General features: G+C 43.3%; 2 protein-coding genes across 2 annotated transcripts in view; both read right to left on the bottom strand.

Annotated features, from left to right (window-relative positions):
• Positions 1 to 22,958, bottom strand: part of LOC306822720 (V-set domain-containing T-cell activation inhibitor 1-like) — a 134,239-nt gene that overhangs the window by 48,717 nt on the left and 62,564 nt on the right. The window lies entirely within an intron of this gene.
• LOC306822738 (uncharacterized protein) lies at positions 1,416 to 22,592 on the bottom strand. The gene is made up of 11 exons (XM_079341936.1): positions 20,735 to 22,592; positions 19,871 to 20,020; positions 19,596 to 19,715; positions 16,806 to 16,918; positions 14,695 to 16,654; positions 12,400 to 12,576; positions 6,991 to 7,164; positions 6,266 to 6,439; positions 3,955 to 4,128; positions 3,234 to 3,407; positions 1,416 to 2,461 (listed from the first exon to the last, which is right to left on the bottom strand). Exons 1-11 carry the CDS (start codon positions 20,860 to 20,862, stop codon positions 2,455 to 2,457), a joined length of 3,351 nt encoding a protein of 1,116 aa, XP_079198062.1. The 5' UTR covers positions 20,863 to 22,592; the 3' UTR covers positions 1,416 to 2,454.

The following is a 22,958-nucleotide window of genomic DNA, read 5'->3' as shown; positions in this document are numbered from 1 at the left end:
AATGTTCGTGTTGTAATGGATAGCCAAGTTCGTAGTCCTCCAGATGTCCGGGAATACGGCGAATCCTGCTGGGACGGGGACTCTGTGGCGGCTGTCCATCATACAACTCTCTGGATGTGGCCATAGCGCAGTTTGTATAATCCGGCTCGAAGGACCACTTGTGAATGTTGTTAGTATGCTGGGGTATACAAGTCTGGCCTAAGTCTTCTGTTAGAAAGACTGCAGCAATCCAGGAGTTTCTTCAATCGTCTTTAATTGTAATCCAACATGATACAAATCTCAATGCAGCTTATTCAGTGTGTGTGTGTGTGTGTGTGTGTGTGTGTGGTTTCAGTTTTATAGACGCACACTGCTGGAAAGTCCGACAACAGCGACAAACCACCTGTTTGCATCGCAGCACAACTCTGAACATACTCAAAATATAATCAAACTCTTATACTGAAGTAACAATGCATTGTGATAACCTTTTAATAAAAACCAAACATGAATCATTATTGAATTCCAGCTTGATGTGGAACGCCAGCTTTACTCTGATAGCTTAAGTCAAAAACGACACATGACATCAAACACAGATGGATTTTTAGAAAATGGAAAAAGAAAAAGTAATATCTAGATATATAATTTCAGATTATAATCTAATTATTGAGAATAACTAACCATGTGAGGTACTTAAAGTACCTTCTACGTTTCAACCTCTGGGGGGCAGTAGTGCTCCGTGTAAGTTTTAAACAAGAGCAGGGACCATTTGATGACAGTTTGATTTTTTTACATTTTCATGGTACATTGTCGTATCTGAATCCTGGTTGGATGAAAATGTTAGTCTCAATGTCCTAAAACGGTTTCTGATTAGAAGATGCGTATTGAAATTCTTGGAAGGTGTTTTTCCTGCGTCTTCGACCCCCTTGGAGATCAGTTTGGCGTCAGAGTCATAAACATTGGAATGTCTGTAGGGGGTGTAGAGTCAGAGGGAGAGGGGGAGAGAGAGGCCCTCTGATCAATCTGATTAGATAGATATATTCTACAACACCAGCAAACATTTCCAAACACTGAAAAGACTCTTTGCTTCAAGATTTCTTCAAATACGCCACCATTTAAACAGTTTGATGACAGAGACTGAAAAAGTCTTTGACAATAATCTCATACAAGTTTTCATAGCTGCCTATAGAGGGGACTCTGGGATTCAAATCATTTGCAGGTTGTATAGAGCTCTACAAGAGGAACACAGAGAACATACCACCTACATCAAACACAAATGGGAAAAGGAAACTCACTTCCACATCTGTGAAGAAGCTTTTGGGAAAATACTGGGAGTTTGAGTGGAAGATCACAAGCTCCATCTCATGGAGAACATTGGGTTGGAAGAGTCTGATTAGATACTTTATTAAAGCTGTTCAGAAATCTCACGACACAGACTCTATCTCACTTCTCTTCAGTGCTATCTCCTGGCTCCTGGGCCCAACCCCACATAGTTCTAGACCGGCCGTGTTAAGGATGGTCCCAAAGCTCTTATACTGAAAGAAGGAGAGAGGAGGGAGATCTGAGGAGAGAGATGACTCTACCCAAGTCTTTTTACTGACAGACAATATCTCTGTGCATCTCTGCTGGGAGGGACTAAGACACAAGTGGAGGACACTTGGATGCAATGAAGGGAACTGAGATGTACCCATAGACTCTTCTAGCTGCTGGAGGAATTGTGGCTCACAGGAAGCAAATCACTACCACCTGTTCTGTCCTAAAAAACACAGCTTCTGCTTTGAGATCCACAGAGAACCAACAGATGTCTTTAAAGTCAGATGTTACCCAGGAATGGGAACAAGTCTTCCTTGCTAACCTGCATTCATCCACTAAACCAAATACTCATTTGGAAGCCTGAGCATTGCTGGCAGAAAGGCCATAACAAAGAAATGTTCCTCCACCAGTGGAAGACTGCTACCATGTAGTTCATGGAATCTATTCAATGACACAGATCACTTGTTCTCTGAAGCTTCACAAAAACTCATTTGAGGATCTCTGGATAAAATGAAAATCCTATATCTCCCCTAAACTCCCATCTTTTCTTTCAACTGCTTTTCCTTTAGTTATGAACCCCTGTATACTTTGTTTTGTTGTTTTTCTTTTCAGTGGGAGATCACCTCATCTCTTACATCGGATTTATTGTGTTATGTGTTAAAGCACAAAAACATAAAAGGAGGAATCACTCTATTGTTTAAGCACAAATGACTGTACTGTACAAATGTCTCTGAATATGTGTGATTACAAATACAATTGAAAAAAAGAAATATGACTGAAAGGAAGTGTAAGCTGATTCCTCTGTCAGTCCCTGATGGATGAAGCTCTCCTCAGCTTGCAGAGCTTCTCCACACACAAGATGGTGGAGGTTCCTCCTCTGTGGATCATCAGCTGCTCCTCTCTGCTCCACCAGAGTCCTGATCACTCACATTATCACAGAGATCATCACCAGCTAATGAGAGAAGAGAGATGACAGAAATCATTTTCATCAGCTGCGAGTCATCAGATTCCCCCACAGCGCTGTAACTAAGCTCCGCCCCCACTCCACCTTTGGACTTTAACACTGAGCGGTTTCATGTTGGTGTCTGAGTGTGAGTTTACACTGAGTTATGAGAGCTTCACGTCCACACACACTCAGACACACACACAGCGTCGTTCTGTCCGACCAGCTCTGACAGCCGACTGTTCTCCTCTCCACTTTAAAGAGTCAGAGCAACACATTCAGTTCAGAGAAGAAACAGGACTTATTATAGTCAGGTCAAAGGTCAACTAACCATGGGAAGAAAATAGAAGAAGCCGTAGTTTGGACATGAATCCTCTCTGATGTTTCTTTGTTTCTGTCAGTTGTCCTTCCTGCATTTGTTCCTGCAGCTGTGTAACTTTAGTCTTTGAGCCTGTTTGTCTTCAACTTCTTCATATTATTCATATTGTTTGTTCACAGTCTGTGAGATATTGTGATAGGTTATATGAAGATAGCTCCGCCCCTTTTAAGAAACTCTGGGTTTACTTCTCAGCTTGATAAGCAGCTTAATGTGACTGTTCAGCACCATCTCTTCTGTCAGGGTTAGTGAAGCCAGATCACAGAAAACAAACCCTGAGTATGTTGAACTCTCTTTGTAGTAGAGAACCAAGAAAAGGATTTCTCCAACAACAAACAACAAGAATGTAAATATATGTATGAGCTGATATGTGGAGGCTTTACTAAAGAACACTGAGAGACTGACCTCAGAGTCTCCAGTCCATAGTTTGGATTCTTCTGAAGATCACACAGCAGCTTCACTCCTGAATCCTGCAGCTCGTTGTCACTCAGGTCCAGCTCTCTGAGATGGGAGGGGTTGGACTTCAGAGCTGAGGCCAGAGAAGAACAGCTGATCTCTGACAAACTGCAGCCCCTCAATCTGAATAAAGAATAAAAGAAGAATAAAAATAATGTGTAATCCAGTCACATGTGTTCAGCTTGTGATGAGTATCTCAACATCACTTTGTCCTGATGAATCAAGTTTTCTCTAAATGATTAGAGGATCATTTCTGATTGTGTATTCACTAAATCTAAATCCTCCAAATGTCAGCTCAACATTCATCCAGCTGTTCATGTGCACAGATGAAGAACAGGCTGCTGATCTCAGTCAGCTCTGTGATGTTACTACATTTATCAAATCACACATTATTCAATCACAAGTCTTCATGATTTCACTTCTTAACAGAACCAGAGGAAACCAGAGGCTTCATGTGCACCTTGTTCAACTTTACTTCACAGAGTCACAAAAACATTTTCACATCAAATCTCTAAATTATTCAGAAACTTCAATAATAAGAAATCTCCTAAATCATTTAAATCAGATTTAAATTCAGACATATACTGAAAATATATAAATCCTGAAATGTGAAACAATGGAGGATGTGGATTGAAATGATTCAAATGAATGACACAGTCAGTGATCTGACCTCAGAGTCTCCAGTCTGCAGTTTGGACTCTGCAGATAATCACACAGCAGCTTCACTCCTGAATCCTGCAGCTTGTTGTAGCTCAGCTCCAGCTCTCTGAGATGGGAGGGGTTGGACTTCAGAGCTGAGGCCAGAGAAGAACAGCTGATTTCTGACAAACAGCAGGCCCTCAATCTAGATAAAGAATAAAAGACGTAAATGTAGATGACAGTGAGCTTTATACATGAATGTGTGATGTTGTCCACATGAACACACTGATGTGATCATCATCTGTTCATTCACACATTGAAGGACATCAAAGTGATTCATTCATGTTTTTGTACTTCCTGATCATTCTTAGATTGAAACGTACAATATGTTGAATTTTATTAGAATCTTTACATTTAAATATCTGAATTCATTTCAAATGGACTAAACCCATGTTATATATCCAGTGTTTCATGGTTTACAGCTTTGAGGAGGGAGGACTTAAGTTTGAATTTTTGACAATAACAGTCAACAATGAAGTCTTGAAGCATTGTGATGCTAATGTATTTGTTCAGCATGCTGGTAACTGTAAGAGTGGACTGAATCTATTTGATATTAATATGAGGCTGTGATAGAGCTGTCACCTTTCTCTCCTCCTTTCTTCTCTGAGGGAGAAACTCTTCATCCTTACATTTGGACTTTAGGAGCTCTCTTAAGGACTGACATGCTTTGTGAATAACCTTGATCTTTACCAGGATCTAGTCTTTAATCTAAGTAGAAATGTAGCTGCAGCGTGTTCCAGCTCCAGCTGTCTGCCACTGTGGCTGAAACTTCTCTTCTCCCTTCTGTTGTCCTCGTGCCCTGCTGTCACTCTCCACTCTTCTCAGGACTTTTTTCATTTCAATCTGGATTTGAACCCGTCTGTTGTCGGGATCTGATGCTTTTAAACCCTTGAACCAAAAGTCTTTTTCATGACAGAAAGCCTGGGCTAAAATCTGTGTGCCAGTGCACAATTCAAGTGTATCGAGCGCTCACAGGAGTGACAGCAGTGAAGCTGTCGGGTACGTTGACAACACATCCAACTTATTAAAGCAGTCAAAAAGATAGCACGCCAACGTGAACATCACTGCAAGCAGGAACAAAGAGAGTGTGGAGCAAAGCCAAGTCTCCTTTGCATTTAAACAGCCTCTTGATAATAATTCTGAACGGGCCAAAGACATAACAAACACCACTGCTGTTTTTATTACAGTGGATTACATGCAGAATGGGACTTTGTGTTTTTACAGCTTCTTATATTGACAGAGGGAAATATGAATAGTTGTGGGATGAAACTGTCCCAGCTTTATTTTGTGCTCTGAAAAGTGCTGACTTCATAAACAGAAAGGTGTCAGTGTTTGTGTCTGTCATTTAAAACACATCTTTTTATATAGACTATAGGCTATATGGATGATTTTATTTCATTCATTTCTTTTATTGATTGGAGACTCTTTTGGTTATAAGTATATTTGATTTGATGTTATTTTTGAATGTTTCATTTAAAATGTCATGAAAAAGAAACCTGAGCAGGTGAAGTCTGAACTGTCCATGCTGAACTTAAGACAATGTGTAAAAGGGAAGTTGTAAATGTTCCTGATAAAGAAAAAGAAAGTGTTGCATCAGGTCCCTTACTGGACCCAAAATGTACCCAACCCAATCTTCAGAACTGAGAACCGTACCCAACCCAAATGTTTGTGTAGCGTTACAGCCCGAGTAGAGACACAGCTGATAGTTAAATCATTTCATCAAGTTCTCAACAAATCAAAATGTGAACCATGTTTGAACAGCATCCCCCCCCTTTTTAAAAGCAGGAATAAGACGGGGGTCCTTGATGTTGTAGCTCACCTCTTTTTATGTCTGATTATTTGATGTTTCTGTAAAAGTCTGACAGAGTTGACTCAAATCTGGGACACAACTTTAACAGGTCCAAATGTTCCTAAAAACAACATTTTAAAGTGTCGATGACTATAATAGTATTTTACACCTTTAGTATCAGAAGGTTTTATAGTTTGAAGAGTTTGACTCTTTTTTAAATAGTTTAAAGTTTTAAATTGTTTTCTGCCATCGGGCAGGTTTAGACATGAAACAAAGAAATCAGAACCAACATTTGGGATTTCAAATTAGTTTCATCATTAAAATCTTTTAAAGGGATTTTCATTAAAAAGGAATAAGTTCATTTGTAAATGGTATTTTTAAATTTGTTTGACTGGGACATGATGTTTCCCAATTCTCAAGAATGGGTGAAATTCAAACACAGTCAACATCGTTTCTATTATATTCATATCTATACTACAGTCTGTGATCTGACCTCAGAGTCTCCAGTCTGCAGTTTGGACTCTGCAGATAATCACACAGCAGCTTCACTCCTGAATCCTGCAGCTCGTTGTCACTCAGGTTCAGCTCTCTGAGATGGGAGGGGTTTGACTTCAGAGCTGAGGCCAGAGAAGAACAGCTGATCTCTGACAAACTGCAGCCCCACAATCTGAATAAAGAATAAAAGAAGAATAAAAATAATGTATAATCCAGTCACATGTGTTCAGATTGTGATGAGTATCTCAACATCACTTTGTCCTGATGAATCAAGTTTTCTCTAAATGATTAGAGGATCATTTCTGATTGTGTATTCACTAAATCTAAATCCTCCAAATGTCAGCTCAACATTCATCCAGCTGTTCATGTGCACAGATGAAGAACAGGCTGCTGATCTCAGTCAGCTCTGTGATGTTACTACATTTATCAAATCGCACATTATTCAATCACAAGTCTTCATGATTTCACTTCTTAACAGAACCAGAGGAAACCAGAGGCTTCATGTGCACCTTGTTCAACTTTACTTCACAGAGTCACAAAAACATTTTCACATCAAATCTCTAAATTATTCAGAAACTTCAAGAATAAGAAATCTCCTAAATCATTAAATATCCAGAGATTTAAATTCAGACAAATACTGAAAATATATAAATCCTGAAATGTGCAACAATGGAGGATGTGGATTGAAATGATTCAAATGAATGACACAGTCAGTGATCTGACCTCAGAGTCTCCAGTCTGCAGTTTGGACTCTGCAGATAATCACACAGGAGCTTCACTGCTGAATCCTGCAGCTCGTTGTCACTCAGCTGCAGCTCTCTGAGATGGGAGGGGTTGGACTTCAGAGCTGAGGCCAGAGAAGAACAGCTGTTCTCTGACAACCTGCAGCCCCACAATCTGAATAAACAATAAAAGAAGTAAATGTAGATGACAGTGAGCTTTATACATGAATGTGTGATGTTGTCCACATGAATACACTGATGTGATCATCATCTGTTCATTCACACATTGAAGGACTTTATAGTGATTCATTCATGTTTTTGTACTTCCTGATCATTCTTAGATTGAAACGTACAATATGTTGAATTTAATTAGAATCTTTACATTTAAATATCTGAATTCAATTCAAATGGACTAAACCCTTTTTATATATCTTTTTATTGTTGAGTACCTACATCACATCAAATATTTCCAACAGTGATCAGAGTCAGAGAAATATTAGAGATGTAACTGGGCGTGTCTTGTCTTGGCAGCAGATTAAGGCTGGGAGATATATCCAGTATTTAAGATAGATGGATATATATATTGAAACATGATATAAGACAATATCTTTAATATGGATATAGTTCATGTTGCATTAAAATATGGTTCTACACGTCTTCTGTAGAGCAGACAGTTCAGCTATTTGTCATCTCACTGTGTCTCCCTCTTCACCCTGCTCCTCTCTCTCTCTCTCTCTCTCTCTCTCCCTCTCTCTCTCTCTCTCTGAGCCTAACTCTAAAAACTCAATGGATAACAAAGCACTGTGTTTATTGAGGACAGCCAGAATAGTAGTTATTTAGCTGACTCTTACTCCCAGCATGCTCTGCAACAGCTAACACATAGGTGTGAAGTTTAGGGTGAATAAAAGCAGTCGTCTCCCATTGTTCTCTCTCTTCAAATGCTTCCAGCATCCAGAGACACAAGTCTACTCCTGCTTCACAGCACGCTGCTCTTTCTTTCAATGTTTTGGCGTGCAGGCAACCCGAGGCCTCAAGGAATGACAGTGTTCTGAATCCCCAACTTGCATCATCCATTGAACATCCAAGATGTTCAATCCAAGATGGCGCCGCGGTTGTACGCGTTGGCTCCTCTCTCTCCCTGCAAACCTGCGTTTTTATGTGTTTTGTGTTGTGTATCTGTGTGTATTTGTCCGCCTTCGTCGCGTCCACTAACCCCAAGGCGCACATTCACCCGTGAGGTTCTGCTCGACATTGGAAAAACCACAAATACGAAGATAAATCCAGTGGTAGCGGAAGAGCTACGGGACTGCGGTCTGCTCCGGAGGCCTGCTCGATCACCGACCCCCACTCCTGCAACCAGCCCACAGTGGAAGCGCCATTGTCGGAATACAAGGAAGCAGAAGAGGGGGAAGCGCGGAGGTATCCGGGCTAGGCTAGCGGCTAGCCCTCACCGGCCGGCTATCCCGACCATCACTCTGGCCAACGTGCTCTCGCTGGACAATAAACTGGACCACATTCGCTTACTCCGCACAACTTCCAGGACTGTGAGTGAGTGTTGTGTCTTTGTTTTTGTGGAGACATGGCTTCACGACAGCGTTCAAGACCATGCCATTCAGCTAGCCGGGCTAACGTGCTACCGGGCAGACAGAGAGCTCGTCGAGGGGGGTAAGACCCGCGGCGGGGGACTGTGTGTTTACATCAGTGATGCCTGGTGCCGAGACGCGGTGGTAGTATGTAAGCACTGCTCACCACTTGTGGAGTTTATGGTTATTAAATGCCGGCCATTCTACCTGCCGAGGGAATTTAGTGCCATATTGCTGGTAGCAATATACATCCCCCTGGCTCCACCAACAGCAGGAGTGAGGCTCTGTATGAACTCCACAAGCACATCAGTGAGCAGCAGACAGCACACCCTGATGCCTTTCTCATCCTGGCTGGGGATTTCAACCATGCAAACCCCAAGAGTGTGCTTCCACAACTTCATGGTCACATCAAGTTTCCCACTAGAGGCAACAACATTCTGGACAATGTTTACACTGTAAACAAAGGGGCCTACAAAGCCGTCCCCCACCTCGGGGCCTCAGACCACACCACTGTTATGCTAATGCCGGCATACAGGCCACTGGTTAAAGTCACCAAACCAGTTAGGAAGCAGGTACGGGTGTGGCCTGAGGGGTCCACAGAAGCACTCCAGGACTGCTTCTCCACCACTGACTGGAACATGTTTAAACAAGCAGCCACCAACAACAACATCACCGACCTCCAGGAGTACACTGAGACCGTCACGTCCTACATGGAAAAGTGCATGGACGATGTCACGGTCACTAAGACCTTCACCATTCGGGCCAATCAGAAGCCATGGCTGACAGGTGAAGTCCACAGGCTCCTGAAGGCCAGGAACACTGCCTTCAGAGCTGGGGACGCGGTGGGCCTAAGGACTGCCAGGGCCAACCTGTCATGAGGCATCAGATTGGCCAAGAGGCAATACTCCAGGAGGATCTCAGACCATTTCACCGACAGCAGAAACACCAGGAACCTGTGGCGGGGGGTCCAGACCATCACGGACTACAAGCCCCCTCCGCAGACCTGTGACAGCTCCACCTCTCTGCTAAACAACCTCAACAATTTCTTTGCTCGTTTTGAGGCAGACAACAGCACTCCAGCACAGAAGACGCCACCTTCTCCTGGCGACAAGGTACTGACGCTTTCCCGGGATAGCGTGAAGCGATCCCTCAAGAGGACAAATGCACGGAAAGCATCAGGTCCTGACAACATCCCAGGTCGTGTCCTGAGAGACTGTGCTGAGGAGCTCACAGATGTCCTCACCGACATCTTCAACACTTCTCTGAGCCAAGCTGTTGTCCCCACATGCTTCAAAGCCACCACCATCATCCCGGTCCCCAAGAAGTCGTCTCCATCCTCCTACAATGACTACCGCCCGGTCGCACTAACCCCCATCCTCATGAAGTGCTTCGAGCGGCTAGTCATGCAGCACATCAAGTCTGCCCTCCCTTCCACCCTGGACCCCAACCAGTTTGCATATTGGCCTAACCGATTGACCGACGACGCCATCTCCACTGCCCTCCACTCAGCTCAGCATTCAACACTATCATCCCGCAGCAGCTCATCCACAAACTGGACAACCTGGGCCTAAACACCTCCATGTGCAACTGGCTGCTGGACTTCCTGACAGGGAGACCACAGGCAGTTCGGGTCGGCAGCAACACCTCCAGCACCATCATGATGAACACAGGGGCCCCCCAAGGATGTGTGCTGAGCCCCCTCCTCTTCACTCTGCTGACCCATGACTACGCCCCATCTTCCAGCTCCAACCTTTTCGTTAAGTTTGCAGACGACACGACTGTGGTGGGTCTCATCAACAACAACGATGAGACAATCTACAGGAGTGAGGTGAGCAGGCTGGCCTTGTGGTGCAAGGACAATAATCTCCATCTGAACGTGGAGAAGACAAAGGAGTTTGTGGTGGTCTTCAGGAGAACGCACACCCAGCATGCTCCTCTGACCATCGACGGTGCTGCAGTGGAGAGGGTCAGCAGCACCAAGTTCCTGGGTGTGCACATCTTCGAAGACCTGTCCTGGAGCCTCAACTCTGCATCACTGGCCAAAAAAGCTAATCAGTGCCTTTACTTCCTCCGCAAACTGAGGAGAGCGAGAGCCCCATCCTCCATGCACACATTCTACAGAGGCACCATTGAGAGCATCCTGTCCAGCTGCATCACCGTGTGGTACGGCGCCTGCACCGTGTCCTGCCGTAAGACTCTGCAGCGCATCGTGAGAGCAGCTGAGAAGATCATTGGTGTCTCTCTTCCCCCCCTTCTGGACATTTACAACACACGTCTCACCCGCAAAGCCACCAGGATTGCAGGTGACCCCACCCACCCGTCCTACAGCCTCTTCAGCCTGCTGCCGTCTGGGAGGAGACTGCAGAGTCTCCGTGCTCGAACCAGCAGGCTCAAGAACAGTTTATTCCACCAGGCAGTCAGGAGACTCAACTCCCTCCCTGCTCTCCTCCCCACTCGTCCCCTCTGCCTTCTTCCCCGCTGCCTCCTTCCCCCCTCTGCCCCCCTTCCCCCCTCTGCCTCCTGCCACAGTCTGCCCCTACAACATCTGACATCACCCCCCTCCACCTCTCACGTGCTCCACTAATTCACGCACTCTAAAAAACTCTGCACAGCCGTTTATTGTTTATGCTATTTGCACTATTTGCTACTCTACAACGCACTACCTCACTTTTTAACTTAATCTGCACTCTGTTTATATTGTTTATATTATTATATGACCCAGCAGGCCTCCTAAGAGTCTCTGGTTTGACTCCAGAGAAAGACCATGAAAGAAGCGAACAAACAGGTCCAGGTGACCGTTCTATTATTTATCCACATACTACCTCCATGGTGAAATACTCACCAGTGCCCTTGTCTGTCGATTGTCTGTCGTTTGTTATTTGTTGTCCAAATGTCTTTAGTTAAGTTATCTGTTTTATAGTATCGTTTTTTATTGCTAGTTTTCTTAGTGCTCTTTTTATGCACTGCAGGTTTGCACGGGGGGTTGGGGGGGATTGCAATTTCATCTGTGCTGTATGTTTAACATGGAGCATATTTGAGAAATAAACAACCTTGAACCTTGAACCTTGAACCTTGAACGCATCTGGACGGAGATTCTCGCAGAGCGTCTTATTCATAGAGCGAATTAAAAACGGTATTTAGAGAGTGTAAAGATCACGTCTGGTTCCATCCTGCAATGAACAGGACAACCACGGAGATCGCCTCGCTCGACAGGGAACACACTGATCCTGCTCATCCTCTGGGAACCGCCGCCATCACATCTCATCTGCACGGAAACAGACTGGAGATCTGATTTCATGGTGGGACCTTTCCCCTCCTCAACCGCAGACAAAACCTTTACAAGTGAGGCTGAATATGGTCTGAGCAGTGAGCTTTAGAGAGTGTGTTTAATAACTGAGTCATTCATGTGAAGTTGTGAAGATAATATTTGCTTCTTATCTGACCACTGCGTCTCTGGTTTGACTAGTTTAAAAACTCTTTGTCCGCTGCGTCCCGTGTGTGTTTCTCTGTGAACTCTAGCGTTATATCCAGGTAATATCTTCATGTTCAGGAAGACCAGTGTAAACACTGGCTAACACAAATTCAGCCTCTGGCTTCTAGTGTTCAACTTCATTATACACCATTTTGAGTAAACAAAGGTTTATAGGATATACCATCAACCTGAACACTTTGTGTTCTGCTGCACAAGTAGTTGCTAAACCACATGACAGCTTTTGTTTGTTTGTCTGGGACATGATGTTTCCCAATTCTCAAGAATGGGTGAAATTCAAACACAGTCAACACAGTTTCTATTATATTCATATCTATACTATAGTCAGTGATCTGACCTCAGAGTCTCCAGCTTGCAGTTTGGACTCTGCAGTCCCTCACACAGCAGCTTCACTCCTGAATCCTGCAGATTGTTGTTGATGCTCAGGTCCAGCTCTCTGAGATGGGAGGGGTTGGACTTCAGAGCTGAGGCCACAACGTCCCAGTGAGTCTCTGAGAGTTCACAGGCAGAAAGTCTGTAGTGACACATGTAATAGAAAATTAATAGTCATGAAAGAAGCGTTGATATTCACGTCTCACATCTGATGATTGAAGTTTGACAGGTCCTGTTTGGTCTTAACTTTACACATCAGTGGAATCTCTCACTGACACAAAAAGTCTCCTCACTGCTTTTCAAACCTGCACATTCTTCATCTTTCAATCATTTACTAAATGTTACAGATGTGTAACCCTGCTGCTAAAACAGCCTAAAAAGACTTATTAAAAGAGTCATAAACAACATCATTATTGGTTTAGTTCATCAGTTGTCATGATCCCTATCATCATCCTTCCTTTCCTGTTGTGTGTTGTTTGTATTCCCTGTCCGTGATCCTCATGTTTCTTTCCCCAGTTAGTCTGTGTGGCTGTAGACGTGGCTACCTGGGTGCAGGCTGGATGCATCCCCCCCTCCCCCTCACTGTCACTTAATTGTTTATTAAATTGTTTGAATCTGTTTTACGAGTGTTGCTTTTGGGTCTGATCCAGTCGGAGATCGTAACATCAGTTCATGTATTTATTTGATGTAACACACTCGAGCTGTGATTACTAAGTCAGTGAGTTTATTGTTGCAGTTTTGTACGACTAAAATCAACAGTAGTTTTGCAGTGCAGATTGATGTGCAGCAAAGTAAAAGTCTGCGATGCAGGATGAGAGTTTCTTTTTTTATGAAGCCAGAGTGAGTAAGAGATGGTCACCATGTTGTCACCATGTTAAATGTAGAAGTTGATAAACAGCAGAACTAAGTGATAAAGATGGACAGAGGATAATTCATCAGTTAGGAGTGAGAAGAGTTCCTGTAGAAGTCATGAAACTGAGTGAAGTGTGTGTCATCTTAAAAAGCTGCACTTCACATGTCTCAGTCAGCCAGCTGCTCACTTCATTGTGCTCCTTTTTCTGCCTGTTAGCAAAGAAGTTATGGCTTTGCAAAGTCATTCAAACCAGTTCATGTGATTTAGTGATCCTCGAACTCATAAAGGTAAACATCATTCATGCTCATGATTTCATTTAGAGGTCAAAATCCTGATTTGACTCAAACAAAGCTGCTCCTCCTTAAACTATGTGTGTGTGTGTGTGTTTGTGTGTGTGTGTGTGTGTGTGTGTGTGTGTGTGTGTGTGTGTGTGTGTGTGTGGTGTATGGTAACTGTGCTCATGACCTCGCTCCTCCAGAACCTAGAAAGACGTGCATTTATCCAGGAGGGTTACACATGGAAACACATGGAGTTTGATTTAGGATGAACTCATGTCTATAGTGATCTAAAGTGGGATCTATTCAGAGGACTCTCTCTGCAGTAGAAAACCATTTGAAAGTTATTGAACAGTAACTCTGGAGGAGGACCATCTCATTCTCCAGCCGTCTGACTCACTTCTATAAAGGTGAAAATACAGAGACTGCTGCAGAATGATCCAGAAATCAAACAAGTCAGCAAAGAATCAAATGTAGTGAGGTGAAGGATCTCCTGTAAGAACACTTTATCTGTGATCTACCTGCTGACATGTTCAGAGATGATGCTCATGATTGATTAGTAATGCCTGCAGAGGCTGGAAGGGGGCGCTCACAGCATCTGATATCTCTCTTTTCAGGGATTAACACTATCACACATCTCAGTCACTTCTTTGGGAATTCTCTCCTGAATGTGTTCACAAAAAAACTATCAAAAACATTTATGAACTCAGGACAAAAACCTCAAAAACATCACGTATGAAAAAAACTACCACTGACTGTTTCTCCTGAACATTAACAGAGGAACAGTTTTTAGTGACCAGAGAGGATTTACTTTAGTTTATTAAATTATTACATAGGGCTGGGAAATTAATTTAAAATGATTACAAACCGACTTTCAGAACAATTAATCGATGTCATCTCGCCCATGTCAATTATTTCAATTATTTTCAGGACAGAGTCACGTGAAGACACGTCCAATCCACGACCTGGAAGTTTGAACACATTTTGTCTTGATGGAAGACGAACAAAACAGGTCAAATGAAAACACTGAAGAAAAACGTTTCTCTGTTAGAGAAGATAATTTTGAGGTCATATCACCCAGCACTATTAGTACACGACACTGATTTATAATGCTCATCACATCTGGACTTACTTTGCCTTCCTGCAGTTCCTCACAGCTGGAATCAGTCTCAGTCGTCCCTGGTCTGATGTGATGTACTTCCACAGGTCAAACTCATCCAGAACCTCCTCGGACATCTGCAGCATGTAGGCCAGAGCAGAGCAGTGGATCTCAGAGAGTTCCTTCTCTGATCTGTTCCCTGACTTCAGGAACTCTTGGATCTCCTGATGGACTGAGAGGTCCTTCATCTCCGTCAGACAGTGGAAGATGTTGATGCTTCTGTCAGGAGAGAAATAATCACTGTTCATCTCCTTCAGGTTGTTGATGACTCTCTGGATCATTTCTGGACTGTTGTCTGTCTGACCCAGCAGGCCTCCTAAGAGTCTCTGGTTTGACTCCAGAGAAAGACCATGAAGGAAGCGAACAAACAGGTCCAGGTGACCGTTCTGACTTTCCAGGGATTTCTTCATTGCTTCCTTTAGAAGAACATCAAGAGTTGAATCTACATGTGTTTCTCCCAGAAAGGTCCTCAGTACTGTTGTGTTCCTGTTGGTGAAACAGTGGAACATGTAGACTGCAGCCAGAAACTCCTGAACGCTCAGATGAACAAAGCAGTAGACTGTTTTCTGGAAGATCACACACTCTGTTTTGAAGATCTCTGTACAAACTCCTGAGTACACCGAGGCCTCTGTGACATCCAGACCACACCGCTCCAGGTCTTCTTGGTAGAACATGATGTTTCCGTCCTCCAGATGTTCAAACGCCAGCCTCCCCAGCTTCAGAAGAACTTCCCTGTCGGCCTCCGTCAGCTCATGTGGACTCACCTGATATCCTTCACCATACTTGTTCTTCTTCCTCTGTGTCTGAACCAGCAGGAAGTGTGAGTACATGTCAGTCAGGGTCTTGGGCAGCTCTCCTCTCTGCTCTGTGCTCATCATGTGCTCCAGAACTGTGGCAGTGATCCAGCAGAAGACCGGGATCAGACACATGATGTGGAGGCTCCTGGATGTCTGGATGTGTGAGATGATTCTGCTGGACAGATCTTCATCACTGAACCTCCTCCTGAAGTACTCCTCCTTCTGGGCGTCAGTGAAGCCTCGTACTTCTGTTACCCTGTCAACATATGAAGGAGGGATCTGATTGGCTGCTGCAGGTCGAGAAGTGATCCAGATGAGAGCTGAGGGGAGCAGATTCCCCTTGATGAGGTTTGTGAACAGTGTGTTTAACGATGACTTCTGTGTGACATCAGACACAACCTCCCTGTTTGTGAAGTCCAATGACAGTCTGCTTTCATCCAGGCCGTCAAAGATGAACAACAGTTTACAGACAGCGAGCGTCTCTGCTGCCAGCTTCTGTAATGTTGGATGGAAAACACGGAGCAGCTCAAGAAGACTGTAGCGCTGATCTCTGACCAAGTTCAGCTCCCTGAATGAAAGCAGGATCAGCAGACTGACGTCTTGGTTCTCTGAGCCCTCGGCCCAGTCCAGAGTGAACTTCTGCACTGAGAAGGTTTTTCCAACACCAGCCACGCCGTTTGTCAGAACCACTCTGATGGGTTTCTGTTGGTCGGGTTGAGCTCCTGTCTTTGGTTCCTGTTGGTCAGGTTGAGCTCCTGTCTTTGGTTCCTGTTGGTCGGGTTGAGCTCCTGTCTTTGGTTCCTGTTGGTCGGGTTGAGCTCCTGTCTTTGGTTTCTGTTGGTCGGGTTGAGCTCCTGTCTTTGGTTCCTGTTGGTCGGGTAAGGCTTTAAAGAGGTCCTGGCACTTGATTGGAGTCTCATGGAGGGTCTTCTTCTTTTGAGAGTCTGTCTCCATCTGTCTCACCTCATGTTGGGTGTTCACCTCTTCACTCTGCCCCTCTGTGATGTAGAGCTCAGTGTAGATCCTGTTGAGGGGGGCTCTACTTCCTGTTTCATCACTTCCTTCAGTCACATGTTCACATCTCGTCCTCAGACTGACCTTATGTTGATCTAAAACCTCCTGCTGACCTCTATCTACTGAAAGAGAGAATGACACAATCTGATTATTGTTTTCAGATGTTTTTGTAAAATAAGTAAAAAGAGTTTTAATTTCTAGACTTTTGATATTGACCAATATCAGTCGTGTTTTAGGAGGAGATCACAGAAGCACAAAGGTGTACAGTCTTACTTTGTTCAGTGCTGCTCTGACTGACTGTCTGCAGTCCAGCTCCTGGTCTGGATCTTTTTCCAAACTGAGGACAGGACGTCTCCTCCTCTCTAACATGAGTCCTCTTCGTCCCCCTGTGAAGACATGTCTTTAGAACTAAACTGATGGTTGACTGATAGAAAATATGAAGATTAACTTCCGGTTATGGCATCTACCTGAAAGGCAGCAAGATTCAGAGCTCCGACCTATTGGACCCAATTTTGCTTTTCCATTTCAACATGGAGTCACTCAGTTGTCCACGCTTGCACCAGTACCGAGTATATTACAATTTTCTCTACAAAAATGCCAAACACACGTAAATATAAACCGTAAAAAGTGGGTGAAGTCGATGACGTCAACGACGCTAGCAAAGATCGCACCTCGCTGGATAGAGAAGATGAGGACAATGCTAATGTTAGCGCTAGCGGCCAGGTAGACGACGAGACTAACACTTTAGCGGCCATATGTTTATTGAGAGTGGCCATCTCTACTCAAACGCGAGAAGTCCTAACTTCCAACCACGAAATAAGAGAGGCAATAGCTGTTTTCTCCGAGAGGCTGACCCCGTATCAGTAAAGCTGAAGACGACATCTCTTCGCTAACTAGCAATGAGTCGTCCCTTCAAAAAAGGTTTGTGATCTTTCTATGAAACTGGATGATATGGAAAACAGACATCGACGAGCCAATCTGAGGCTGATCGGTCTGCCTGAGGGAACCGAAGGGGGAGATACAGTGTCATTCATTCAAACCTGGCTGCCAGAAGTTTTGGGTAAGTATGCACCACCAAGTCCAACTGTCTTAGAACGGGCCCACAGATTACCGGGTCGAAAAGTTCTGAACGGTCCCCCCCCATACCATCATCATGAATTTTCTCAACTATCAGGACATGGTGAAGGTGATGAAGGCGGCGCGACAAAGAGGAAAAGTGATGTACCACGATCAACACGTTGTATTTTTCCCGGACCTGTCCACGGAGGTACAAAAACAACGGAGGCAATTTGAAAGGAAATTGGAAAGAGGCAACTCTTCTCATTTAATAAAAGGGGGGCGTGGAGTGTGGACCTAAACACTGACATTTCAGTGGAAGAATGGCAAGGAGTCTGCTTAAAAGCCCAAACACAATCCACAAACACCCACTTCTAATTCATTTAATTCAAGTGGTTAATGAGAACCTATATAACACCAATCTGGCTAAATACATTTGAGCCCAACACCCCTGATGTATGTTAAATGTGAAATGAAAGGTACTTTGCTTCACTGTCCTTGGGACTGCTGAAGTGTTCAGACTTTGTGGTTGGAAGTGTTACACAGCCGTTCATGTGTCACAGGTGTGAGGGTTCCTCTAGACCCTAAGCTGTTGATCCTCAGGATTTTTGAGATTTTTGCCACTACCATAAACCTTACATGTTCTTTTTTATGTTTGTTGCTGTCATTATAAATAATGGGGGAAAAAATCATTAAAATCATTTAATTAAAAAAAAAAGAAAATATGAAGATTTATCAAACACAATCTAAACACTCAGATGATAGAGAGCAGGTAACACCGTCATGTTCAGGACAATGTCCTGCAAACATGTGCACCACCTCTGGGTAGATGGGCTCTGTGATGACATTCCTGTTGTGTGATGGTGATGTACTCCACCATCTCGCTCAACGCCGCCCACTTCACTTCCTTCCATTTCAGCTGGCTTTTTATTTGACTCTTTGCACCACGAATTGTGAAAGTCTGACACAAATAATGAAAATGCTTCAGTGTCCCCTCAGGTTGACAGTCAAGCCAATCTGTCTTTTCAATGTATGTCAGTGTCTGCCACTGAGGTGCAGAGTGCACTAAAGTAACTGGACTCCAGAAAATCAGCAGGTCCTGATAAACTCGAGCAATTCTTTCTTAAATTGGCTGCTGATTTCATAGCTGAACCTCTTTCACGTATCTTTAACTTGAGTTTCATCAGTAATGAAATCCCAAAGGTTTGGAAATCTGCCTTTGATCTTCCCCTGTTAAAAGGAAGTGACACTTCCGTTGTAAATAATTACAGGCCAATTTCAAAACTTTGCATTCTGGCCAAGGTGTTTGAGAAAATAGTTAGTGATCAATTGAAGGACTTCTTGGAGGATAATAATGTCCTTTCTAAATATCAGTCAGGCTTGAGAAAACAACATAGCACTGTTACAGATGCATTTAAGGTTTGAAATGACATTTTTGAAGCCATTGATTGCAAAAAATGTTGTGTAGCTCTATTTATTGACCTTCAAAAGGCATTTGATACTGTTGATTACAGATTATTGATCAACATCTTACATCAAATTGGCCTGTCAAAGCAAGCAGCACAATGGTTTGACAACTATCGGCAGGATCCACTTTGTCCTTTTTAGAAATCTCAAAAGGAGGTCCCACAGGGTTCAATATTAGGACCCATTTTATTTTCCATTCATATTAACAATCTGTGTGAAAATGTGTTGAATTCCATGTATCACTTTGATGATGATGATACTATCATCTATTGTTGCTCAACATCTGTTGCACAAGCTTTTGAGTTAATGCAATCAGCATTTAATGTTGTCCAGTCTCGGCTGAGGGAACTAAAGTTGGTCATAAACTATGATAAAACAAAGAAATACAAAGAAATATAATAAATAAAGATGAAATTAAAAAAGAAAGAAAGAAATTCTTCTGTTTGGATTCAGCTCATAGTCTGCAGGGAGATGATTGTTTCTTGTGTTTTAACCCTCCTAAAACATCTGAAGAGACAAAGAGTTAGTAAGAAGACTTACTTTGTGTCCGAGGGTCCACCTTTAGTTCTGAGGTTATAAGGATGACCTTTGGAGCGATCACTCTTCAGAGACTGACAGCTGGGTACAGGAGACTCTGCTCTCTGTCTGCTCCTCTGAACTCTGTACAAAAACAACACATTTGATATTTTTATGATATGAATCTTTAATAAACTCTCTGAGGACAAAACTATAAAAGAAGCTGTAAATATAAAAAGGGCTACAGCTGTGGATGATGAGAAGCTTTCATGGTTTGTTTCTTTGCTAAGAAGACTTACTTTGTGTCCGAGGGTCCAGCTCCTTTACTGAAGTCTAAGAGACGACCAATGGACCGATCACTCTTCAGAGACAGACAGCTGGGTACAGGAGACTCTGCTCCGTCCTCCTCTTCCTCTAAACTCACATCCATGATCTGATCTGAAGTCAGTCTGAGAGGAAACACAGAAACACTCACTGAGAGATCAACACAAGAGAAACAGGAGACATGATCTAACACACACACACACACACACACACACACACACACACAGACACGACTGTACAGACACACACACACGCGAGCAAACGCACACAAACACACACAGTTACACACACACGAACACACAGACACGACTGTACAAACACAAACAGACACACACACACACACAAGCGAACACACACAAACACACAGACACGACAGTACACACACACACACACACACACACACATACACTGTAGTAGAGATAATAACAATAGCTCAGGCTGGGCGCTCGTTCTGTGTTTGTCACTAGGTTCACACCAAGGTGTCGGCCGGAAAACAAAACAAGACAAACAGGAGAAACCAGTTTGATCTAACACACACACACACACACACACACACACACACAAAGACACACCCACAGACACACACGAACCCACAGACACGACTGTACAGACACACACACACACACAGTCTCACACACACACACACACACACACACACAAAGACATGCGAACACACACACAAACACACACACACACACACACACACACACACACACACACACACACAGAGCTCATATGAATGGAAGCTGTGACGTCATTAGAAAGTGTCTGTGTTCAGTTGACAGGAGGAAACTGAGAGTACAGAAGTGAAGATATAAAAACTGTGGATAAACACTCACCCTGCTTCACTCTTTACTTCTCTCTTCACTTCTGTCATGTGTATGTGTGTGTGTGTGTGTGTGTGTGTGTTTGTGTGTGTGTGTGAAATCTTTCCTCCATCATAAACCACCGATTCGTTTCTCATCATCTCACCAGTGTTAACTGATAATTATTATTGAAGAGCTTTTTCTAACACACATTTTTACAGCTCCCTTAAAGAGAACTGAATTTGACTGTAAAATAAACAGCAATGATAAAAAACACTCAGCTGAATTGTAGCAGCCCTTTTATTATGAGCAGGCTTCATACAGCCATAGCAAAGTGCTTTCTCTTTTGCAAAGGTTTTTCTCTCATCCAGAGCCTTGGACATGAACTTTGAACAAACATGGAGCTGATGCCTGGAGTCATAGCAGAACAGACATGGGGGCCTTGTGTTTCCTTTGTTTACCTCTTTGCTCTCATTATTTGCAGCTACCTGTGTGCTGACAACATTAGCTCTGTCCCTACAAACATAACTTTGTTTGTTCACAGTGGGTTCTGGGGGATGAAGGGCATTAAAGGAAGTGATGGGGTTACAAGCTGTTTGGGCTTCCATAGACATGAAGTTAGCAAAATCATGAAAACTGGGGAAATCTTCATGACTGTGCAGAGCTTCAGTAACCTTTCTGTTCCATCGTGAAGCTTCCCAATCTGGCACTTTTTGGACTAGCCGCTGATTCTCCTCGCAGTCATTTAGGATTTGGAGACCCTTCACCTGTGGCATGGCTTCTTGACAAGTGTGAGAGCCATATACAGGAAAACTTTGAATATTATTTTGGTTCAAATTATAGAAATTTCCTGTGTTAAAAGTTGAGGGTAAAATCTAAAGTTAAAAATCTAAATATTGCTTTAAGGTAAAGTTGAGTTGATAAAACAATTTAAAAACATAACTAGAGATTACAAATGTTTACGTTTGAATTAACACCAAGTAAAAACATGATTTAATTTGGTAAAGGTCAGATCCTCCCTTTATATGGACGCCTGTGACGTTGCTCTGTGGTGTTGAGTGAGCTACAGGTGTGGGAGCACACAGATTTTCTACCTGTGGACATGGACATGTAATATTCTTCCTTTGTTGCTTGGAATAAAGGACTTAAATGGATGACGTGGTCCTGGTCTTCAGTGTGAGAAACCTTGCACTCCTGTGGTTCAGTGCGACTGTGCAGTGATGTTTAAAACAGCCGCTACATTAGTAGAAAATCTTCCCTCCAGACTCGGACCTGAAGCCTGTGTAGCCATAGATGCTAAAGAACAATAGTGGCGTGGACAAGGATGCTTCCAATTACACCACGCTGGAATCAAGCTTTGGATCTTCTGCTGCGCGGAGCCAAAGCCAAGACTGCGTTTTGGATCAAGTTGTGTTTAAAGAAGAGGATTTGCACAATTTACGCACAATGGCCGAGGAACGCAACAAAGTGGGATCGGCAGGAGAAACTGCCTCAAAGGAACAAATGGATGGAAAAGAAGTGGATCTAAAGGCCATGGAGTCAAACCGAGTGAGTCAAGAAGCTGAGAAAGCATCATTCTTGTATTTCCGGGGATGAAACTCCCCAGGTGGCGTTGTCAGCCCAGTTAAACTTGTTTTCTGTTCTACACTTTATCGTATGCTCGCCTTGCTACAAATGCATCTTCTAGAATAGACTGCATCATTTAGAGACTTTAGAAACAGTATGTGTGAGGGAGCACATAACCTCTGCTAATCTATTGTCAAGAACAAACCCAGATCCAGCTGGTGACAGGACTGTAAACCCTCCACAGGTAGTTCAGCTTCTCTTTTGAACAGTTTGTGAGCTGCAGACGAAGTTAATGTGACACACAAAACACACATGATCCACTTTGTGTGTGTGTTCACCTCTCAGCAGGATCCACTCAATCTGTCTGCTTTGAACTTCTGTTCACTTTTGACATGTGTTCAGTTGCTCTACAGCTGAGAACATCCCATGTGTGATCATTCAGGAGGTGAATTTACAAAGTTGAGAAACTGTGTCAAATATAGCTGATAAGAATAAACAGTGAACTCCATCATTCATAATAAACCTCAAAAATACAACCCATAACTTTCAATCAAACACTGTGCGTTGAAGGTGTCAATCAGCTGGTGGCTCCAAACACGCACAAACCACAAAGTGTAAGCTCCACACACTCACAAACAAAAAGGCTCAAAGAAATCAAATAAAGCACGCTGGATAAAGAATTAAAATTAAA

This window comes from Symphodus melops (assembly GCF_947650265.1).
Source record: "Symphodus melops genome assembly, chromosome: 4".
NCBI lineage: Eukaryota > Metazoa > Chordata > Actinopteri > Labriformes > Labridae > Symphodus > Symphodus melops.
The sequence above is the reverse complement of the archived record's forward strand: the minus strand, read 5'-3'. Positions and strand labels throughout refer to the sequence as shown.

Bases quoted from the DNA above. Each gene is read 5' to 3' on its own strand.
- LOC306822738 (XM_079341936.1), bottom strand. From the start codon at position 20,862: ATGATGAGAAACGAATCGGTGGTTTATGATGGAGGAAAGATTTCACAC. The intron at 16,655-16,805 runs GTAAGACTGTAC...TCTCTCTTTCAG, and splicing joins TCAGAGCAGCACTGAACAAA to TAGATAGAGGTCAGCAGGAG. The intron at 12,577-14,694 runs GTAAGTCCAGAT...GTGTCACTACAG, and splicing joins AGGAACTGCAGGAAGGCAAA to ACTTTCTGCCTGTGAACTCT.